This window comes from Saccostrea cucullata, unplaced genomic scaffold (genome assembly GCF_032062105.1).
Source record: "Saccostrea cucullata isolate Sc308-1 unplaced genomic scaffold, CSIRO_AGI_Scuc_v1 ctg4497, whole genome shotgun sequence".
NCBI classification, from domain to species: Eukaryota; Metazoa; Mollusca; class Bivalvia; order Ostreida; family Ostreidae; genus Saccostrea; species Saccostrea cuccullata.
This window is the reverse complement of record NW_026939998.1, coordinates 72706-81994: the sequence shown is the minus strand read 5'-3', so window position 1 is coordinate 81994 and position 9289 is coordinate 72706. Positions and strand designations below refer to the sequence as shown.

General features: G+C 32.4%; 1 protein-coding gene across 1 annotated transcript; it reads left to right on the top strand.

The window, feature by feature from the left end:
• Window positions 1-7463: 7463 nt before the first annotated feature.
• LOC134254433 (uncharacterized) lies at window positions 7464-8315 on the top strand. Its single transcript, XM_062736951.1, has 2 exons — window positions 7464-7848; window positions 7975-8315. Exons 1-2 carry the CDS (start codon window positions 7521-7523, stop codon window positions 8313-8315), a joined length of 669 nt encoding a protein of 222 aa, XP_062592935.1. The 5' UTR covers window positions 7464-7520.
• The last annotated feature ends 974 nt before the right edge of the window (window positions 8316-9289 follow it).

Below are 9289 nucleotides of genomic sequence, written 5' to 3'. Positions count from 1 at the left end.
TGTAGCTATTTAAAAGCTGTTATTTTTTTTTATTTAAAACAAAAATAGAATTTGAAGGGAATTCCAACTCTAACTCAGCTTAGCATAAAATATTTTATGGATGTTTATCATAACGCATCTATCGTGTTTGGTTTTTGGCGGGATTGATTTCAGTAGACAATGAGAAGTACAAAAATAGTCAAATGAAAATTAATATTTCTGTTTGAAATAATATTGAGTTGGGTTTGAATTTGAATAACTTTTTGGCACAATTTAGCATATCATGCTTTCATGAATGTTTTCCAACCATATATATGGTATTGTCATTTGGCAATCTATTAAAGATTGTTTTCATTATATTGCTGATACTATGAAATAGAAATTGATTGGATTCGAATGCTTTGCACATTTTATCATAAAATGATGTTATGTTATAGATGTTTATACAACTACATTTGTGGTGTTGCCATTTGGCGAGTTGGTTAAAGTAGAGAGTGGGTTCTTTATCATACAAGTTTGAATTTATGGATGTTTGTCCAACCACATATGTGATGAAGCCATTTAGTAAGACTGGTTTCTGTAGAAAGTGTTTCCTGGTATATATTAAAGTAAAAGTTTATACTTTTCATGAAATCAAAGAAAAATTTTGATTCGAAGTTAAAGTATTTGATAAATTTTTCACATAGTATGAATTTATGGATGTTTTTGAACCGTTTTGTGGTGATGCCATTTGGCGAGTTGGTTAAAGTAGAAAGTATTTCTACTTATAAAGTACAGTAAAACTTGATAACTCTGATGAAAATAAAGTAAAATTGATTTTATGGATGTTTATCCAACCACATTTGTTTTGATGCCATTTGGTGAGATTGTTTTCAGTAGGAAGTATTTCTTCAAATAGTAAAGTAAATTTTGATTATTCTGATGAAAATAAGATTATCATAACTTGATTATCAAATGGATGTTTATACAAAAATATTCATGTTTTTCTTAATTAAAAAAAAAAATGATTAGTGCAATTCATAAATTTTGAACTTAAAGGTGGAATTTTGATTCATTTTGTCATTTAATGATAGTATGCATGTTTTGCTAGCCACAATGATGATGACTTTGATTTTTTTTATATAGATTAAGAGAGAGAGAGAAAAAGAGATCCTATACATATTTACTAAAATATCAGTTACAAGATATATGTATCTATCAGTTTTCTAACATCAAATTTGTTCTTCCAGGTATTGTTGGTTATATTCTTCTTACGTTTAATTCAAGCACCATGAGGTATTAATCGGTGTACCAATAATGACAGAGTTTCAAAGAGGCACATATCCAAGGAATTGAGATGGGATTCAAGATTTTTCACAGGAATGTGTATTTTGTGCTATTTTGATATTGGATGATGAATATACTTCTATGTATAACTGTGTCGAATTCATTTGATATATATGAAGTCTTCTTCCCTGGGACTTCACGATAAATCGTATGGTATGCGTTGAGTATGACTTGAAACTATACTCAAAATTCAAGTGCAGCAAGCATTTATCGATGTATGGATAGGATGTGTGCATAACATCAAGACTTTTACAATCAGACTCACATGGTGAATTGCGTTATGGATTTTCAAAAGACGGCGGTGTATTGATTTTTTTTTTTTTTTTTTTTAGGATGGATATACATGTATTGATATTTTCCCGCGTTTCGCTAGTATAGTGAGAAAATGTTGTATTAATGACAAGATATTTATACGCATGTTGTGTGGATTGATCAGAGAGTGACCAATAGAAATTGATTTTGAGATATAGAGAACTGGTTTTTTTAAGGTTGGTCACTTCTAGCCGCCGACTTAAGCGAGCAACAGCTAATTTTTTTTAAATTCATGTATAAAGGGTACATGTATAAGTGAAGAAATTTATATACATATACTAGTATTTGATTTTTTTAGGGTTTTATTGGTAGGTTGTGAGGTCCGTCGCAACATTTTTTGCATCCAGCGGCACTTGGCAACGGACACAGGTTTCTAGAGTTTTTTAAAAATTATTTTTATCTCTAGTTTTTCCTGGCCGGCCCTGATGCTTTTCATGTTTATCACAAAGAATATTTTAGAAATATAATAGATGCAGCAGTTTTGGGGGATTCATACACAATGTCCTGTGTTCTATATATGTATATTGATGTACTGTTAATAAAATACAGCGTCCAGCGCACGCACCGCTGGCTGTCATGCATAGAATGTTGTTGTTTGTTTGTATAAAAGTAATGGAGTGAATACATGTATTTTTTTGGTGATTATTTAATTGTTTTCAAAACATTTTATTGGAAAATTTCTGTAAAAAATTTTATGTTTGAAATATTGATAGACTTATGGTTTATATGAATTTTGTTGGATTGAATTTAAAATCAATGATTTTATACTTTCATTTTCCCGTTCTTTGTATTTAGAGCTACTGCGTGTCGTTGCTATGTCCAAATGGTGTGTTTGTTGTTTATTGTACTTTCATTTGAAAGTAATGAATGGATTTAGAGTAGAAATATGGTTTCTTTCGTTTGAGGAACGAATTAGACAGAAATCAATTTCTACTCGGTGTGATAATAAATCACTTTTTCGGAATTACAAGGTTTTCATTCGAATACCTGGTGTATATCACGTGGTTCTTTAGAACCGGTCTCGTTAGCAAGGCTATATAAGAGGTGAATAGTGGTTTAAATACCAGTTTAGGACGACACGTAGAGCACGATAAAGTTTAAAATTTTATCATGATTTATTCAATCCAGCATAAACTTGTATATACAAATTGATTTTCATACAGTTGTATTTTGCATATGTTATGTACACTGCAAAAATAAAGCTACTGCGTGTCGTTGCTATGTCCAAATGGTGTGTTTGTTGTTTATTGTACTTTCATTTGAAAGTAATGAATGGATTTAGAGTAGAAGAACAAAAGAAATGTAAAGATCAAAAGAAGACCCAGAGAGTGTATATCTGCAAAAGAAATCACGCGGTATAATTGTTCTTTGTTGTCGTTTTAAACTTGTTTTCAGTATGTACGGACAACAGAACGGTGGTGTCCATTACCTACTTATGAAGGAATTTATAAGTTTTGACTCAGTTCTCGCACGTTGCATTGAACATTCAAGTCGTTTGATTTTATTCAAGAAAGAAGGTAATGATTTCTTAATATCTATGATTGAATTTTATTTCAGATCCTAGAAAGGAATAGAACCTTGCAAAATATATTAATATTATATTGACTAATTTTTGGATGGTATAAATAGCGCATTATTTGTTACTTGTGTTAAATGCCTAATCAACGACTTTATAACTAATCATCTGAGTGAACATGAAACGAAACGAAAGCTTACGTAAACAAATATATGAATAATAGGTAATATGAATTTCTACGATTGTTTGTAAAATATATAAACATTTCTATAGGTTTTATGCAAAACGCATAATAATCATTTCTGTGATAGGTGAGAAGCATTCTAGCACCACTCTTCTTGGACCAGAGGGTGTTTTTGCATAATTGTTTTTAGAAACAAAAATGCAAATGTAAAGACAACGATGAGTAATACAAAAATCGTTAACAATGCAAGAAAATCTAAGTGGTCTTTTGAAAACACGAACCCCTGTAAATTCCAGGGGTTGGATCGGATTCCTATGAGGAGTCAGCATCCCTTGTTGACCGGTCACACCCGCCGTGAACCCTAGGTAAAGATCAAGTAGACGGAACATTCCATAATAAAATTCTGTACAAAAATAATTATAAGGGCCTAACAATTGGGTATAAATCACTTCAGCCAAAATACGACCCCATGGCGAAATTTCCTAACAAGGTCATATTATAGCTACATATGTACCATAGAATTTAGAAATGTTGGCCTTAATTGAGGCATTTGAAATCCATGTAACATCAGTTTATCTGCCAGAAGCCTACCTGGGTTTAAAAAATGTTCATACTGATGCATGAGATTCCCTGGAGTTGAGTAGACTTAAACCCGTCTTGTCATATGACTTTACAATGTTATGAAAAGTGCTTTCAATATATTCAAAATTGTTAAAGTTATGCCAGCATATTTTGTTTTATTTTTTTCGTGTTCAATATCTATCACAAATGATCAAGACACTTTTCGACGTCACTAATTTTTGACACCCTAACTTCAAATCGACTTTAAATGTTTATCTCATCTTTCTGATCCCTTTTCGGCATTTCAAAACAAGTACTTCGGATGCATTTTATTTCTCTGTAACCCCTTGGACGTTTCCTAGTTCTATAACAGTTTTTCCAAGGGCAAAACTTTATAAAATGTTGGAAATGAAAACGTCATCCCCTTTTAGATTTTATATATTATCAAGCGTTTAATTGTTTGGACAATCCATATAAACATTCCGATAAACTTTCATAGAACTAACAGAATGAAGTAAAATTGCATATTTTACGGAACATTTGGGTCATACCACATGCTTGGATTAACGGGATTTTTGGATGACAAATGCTCACACCAAGTTCTAAGTCACTCTCAGCTAGAAAAAAAATGCCATGTTCGAGGTTTAGCCTCCTGGTCATGCCATTACTTGGATAAACCATTAACAATTTTTTGAAAAAAAAAATTGGTCTATTGTTTATTCTATGGATAGAAAAGATGATGCTAACTAAATGTAAATGTACCTAAAGCGCTTTTAGTTTTCTGGCGCTAGTCCACTCGACCATTTTGGTAACCACTGGTATGGACCAATAGGAATGTTCGTTTGGAACAAACCTAACAGGAGCACAATTTGTTATGGTTATAAGTAAGTGAACATTCCTGTGTAACATTCAGAAAAGAGTGTGTGAATTCCTAAGGCTGTAGATGGAGCCTCACAAATGATAAACATATTTGTCAGCAATGAATACATCCATTCTACTAATATATATTTTAATATGTTTGTTTGAAATAAATAGCTCAGATGAAAGTCTTGACATATATTCTTTATGCTTCACTTTTTAATATCTCCTCGTTCTTTATTCATCTAGACATTGAAGTACTTTCAACATTGCAAATATAATCGCATTGTAAAAGGAATGAAAAAGAATTTCTAACATTCAAACCTGTGCTACCGGAAAATAAAAAGGTATTCTATCTCTAAACATAATACTTAATAATGTTTCCTTATGGAAATAATCTTAGAAACTTCTCATAAAGGTTTCAAAGCTGGATACTTATGTAAAATAACGTTTACCTTTCTTTTTTAATTTTCTTCCTGACGATTTCTTCATGTCAACAATTTAAGCTGTAACGTCAACTTATCCGTACCTTATGATTATTTTCAATGAATAATGTGGAATTTTTATTTGTGAGAAATAATGATATTTATTTATTTAGCTGGTTGGTTATCAATCTCAAAACAGCTACATGAAATAATATTTTTATACAGCATTCTAACCTTTCCAAGAATGAAAAGGGAATCAGTTGTGTGCTGTGGAGAACATTGTAAATCAGGGAGTAGGATCATCTTGAAAACACATGACATAAGGAGGCACTATAAATTTCTGAAAAAGCAAATGGAACCAAATGTTTTAGTAGATTATCTCGTACAGCACAATATTTTGGACACAGATGAAAATTCCTTCCTTATCGGAATATCTCGAGCAAAGAAATGCGACTTCATTTTACATAAATTGTTACAGCATCCAAATCATTTGACAGAATTATCAAGAATGATGATACGTTATCCTCAGGAGGAAGGATTTCACTGCTTTCTTTCTCTTCTAAGCATTGAAACATCGACAAGTGAAAATGTAAATACCATTGATAAAGGTAATCATTCTTTCATTGTTGTATTGCATTGTATTCTTAATCTTTTTTAAAATTTACCTGGTGAAAATTTGTCTACCTAGGTCTGTACCTTAAATTCTAACAGAAAATCAAATTCTGATAAAGTTTTGAAGTGGGACATCATTTTCTGAACAGAAACGTTAGGAAGGACTCTAATGAATATTCATTGTATTTTTAAAAATCTTGCTTTTTCTAAAAATTAAACAAAGTTTTTTCTCTTTAAAGTTCTAAACTGTAAATGTTTGGGCATGATATTGAATGAAAATAGAGATGAAATTCTGGAAGAAGTCATGCACAGGATATCGAGTGAAAGCGATAGCATTGCTGACGATTTCTTAGAGGAAGATCTTCTCTCTTTTGAGGAACATCAAGAAATATCGGCCGAGAAAAAGAAACCCAGAGCAGCTGATTTGCTTTTCAATCTCATAGCAAACAGACTACCAGAATCATATCTTAAATTGCTTTCAATTCTGAAAAAGCATAAAATAAACAATCTTGCAGAGCGTCTTTTGAAAGAGATAGACAGGACTGACTTGGATGAGAGAACAGGTGACAAAGTATTCTACAATGTTATTAAGGGAAAAAATTAAGCTAATAAATAAAAGATTGAAATAGATCTTGATAAAGGATATTCATCTTAATGAACCTTTCTATTTTTAGAAAACAAGGAAGAATTGAAAGTTGAATTCATAGGTGGTGACGTACATTTTTCCATGAAAGGTATTTTTATGAAGTCCACATCTTGCATTCTTAATAGATATTTACATATTCGCATGACCGATAAACAGGGGAGGGTCAAATCACTCCCTCTAGGCACCTGAACCCACCTCGGAAATTTTCGGAGATTTGTGTTTTATGTCCTCTTCACAAACTTGTATTGTTTATATTTTGTGATCGACTTTTTATCTTGAATACTGTTTGTTATCTCCATATACCCCGATATTTTCTTCCATTTATTTCTTCGATCAATGTTCATCATCGTCAACTTGTCGTATATTTATATATCCTCATATGTGTCCATGTTCTTCATCGCTTTACAAATTAAACGTCTCTGGAAATAGCGATGTGAATATACATGTAGTTTGCAATCAAATATTGAATGAACTATTTCTGATTGATAATGTGATCAGTATGCAATGACCCAGCTAACATTTACCTTAAGAAAGCAGATAACAACATACTTGTAGTTTTGTAAGACTTATCATTATACCCCCCCGCTTGAAAAGCGGGAGGGTATATAGTAATCTTTAATTCCGTCCGTCTGTACGTCCGTCCGTCCGTCTGTCCATCCGTCCGTCTGTTACGCTTTGGGGTACCCATCTCTTATCCGCAACTCCTCTCATACCACTGAATGAAATTTGATGAAACTTTCACAGAATCTTTATTACATATTGCCATTGTGCACCTCCTATTTTACTTTTTGATCTGACATATATTTTGGATTTTCGAGAGCAAAACATGAACACTGCCATTTTATTCATATGGGAGGCGGGGGGTATCATTTAGTGAGCTCATTGCTCACAGTACCTCTAGTTTCAATTGCCTTCAGGAGGAATTATACTAGGGGTTATCAAGCACATCCTCGTAGTTCTCTTTCTTTTTAAAACCAGATGCCAATCTAAAAAAAATAATATCCGGAAAGAAAAATGGTGTAACAAGAAACCAACTGATTTTTTACTAATTTTAAAATTGACATAACATTAATAAACACCATTTCTTTTTTAGCTCCTAAAATGGAAGTACAGAAAATAAAAATGATAATCTCGGGTGTTGGTGGAAATGAAAAAGTTCTTGAGAAAGTGATAAAAGAAATCCCAAACTCGGAAGAATTGTTTGCTCAAGGAACACACTTTACCTTTGAAAAAACATCATTAGGATCTATTATAATTATTCTTCAAACGGAGTCACCTAACGCAATTGCAAAGTTAAAACAATTCATAGAAAAAGAGGGTATCTGCAGATTTTTAGCACATCTATTTGAATCTAGAGATGTCCGAACACTTTTGACAAAAGAAAAGTACAACATTGAAGTTAAGATCAGAGAAGCACACGAACAAATAGGTATTAAAAAGGAATTTGTAAGAACAGCTGAAAAGCTATTTTACCCACTTGAGTTATTGTGCTACATGGGATATTGGGTATGACTTGTAAAAAAATCACCCAAGAATGCACTTTTTTGTTTTACAGATCCACCTTCTGATATTTTGAAATCAGCTGATCGTCCGATACCTGAGACTACCTATAGGTCCCGTTTGGAGAGATGTTACAGCTTCCTTCTAGAGGAACTTGAGCCACAATGGTTACTGAAAGAACAAGAAGTTGCTGATATTTTTCGTTCCGTTATTGAAATGTTCTACAAACCGGGCTTGAGGACAATAAAAGCAGAAGCTTTCTTGAAATTTTTAAAGGATCAACCCGATGAGAAAATTAAAGTTGTTCTAGAAAAACTGAAGGAGAAAAACAAATATATTTATGACCGACTGTTTCCAGATACATCGAAATATCGGGATATTGGTAACACTATCTAATAACATCAAATTCATCTTAATTAAACACAGTTAAAATAAAAGAATGTAGGGCTTGCTCTTTCAACATTTATTGCGTTATTACCTCTTTAGTCTTGAAGCTTTTTCAATATCAAGTAACCAAAACCTATTTTGCTCTAAATTTGAAATCATTTAAATGCTGACTGACTTTTTCATACCTATTGTTAGTCCATTATTTTATACACTGACACACGACAGATGTTTTCCACTATTTCCCAATCATGACAAGGGGCACACCGCAAATTTGACAGGTCAGCAGGGGATGTTCACTCCTCAATGGCAACTGATCCCACCTCTGATGTTTTGGAGGTTCTTGTTTGCTCTACTCCTGCTTTGTATTGTTTTATTGGCTTTTTATCTTGAATACTGTTTGTTATCTCCATATGTTTCATTACAATATTTCACACTGTAAAAGGATGACTGCACTTAACGCTATGTTTTGGGCCATTTCGGTAGCTTCTGTTGCATTTAAATCTTATTGACAGGCCACTTTTATATATTTACTACAGTGGCCTGTCAATAAGACACCCAATTTAAATGTTAAAAATGATTTTAGACTGTAATGCAATAATATGTTTAATGTTTTTGTCCTGATGGCTTTCCAAATACAGATCATTTACACTTACCTGCCCTTGATTGGTCATTATGTATGTATGAGAGAAGGAGATAACATATAGGGAGAATTAATCTAAAATTAGACAAACATTACTAAATCATTATCTTCCATCTTCGAATTTAATCTGTATGGCACAAGCACATTATTTACAACAGTTTTAAACGTATGAGCCCATGAATGTAAACTTGTAAAGAATATTTTAAATCGATGACTGACTACTTAACGTGTTCGAAGACAGTGTCCTAGTCACATGACAGAATTTTTTATTCACAAAATTACCCGAGGAAAGATCACGTGGTGAATTATAATATTCAACGCGTCAGAGCCCTTGTCTATAAAT

Coding starts and splice junctions, on each gene's coding strand:
- LOC134254433 (XM_062736951.1), top strand. CDS start 7,521: ATGGAAGTACAGAAAATAAAAATGATAATCTCGGGTGTTGGTGGAAAT. Junction 7,849..7,974: donor AGAAGCACACGAACAAATAG/GTATTAAAAAGG, acceptor TTTGTTTTACAG/ATCCACCTTCTGATATTTTG.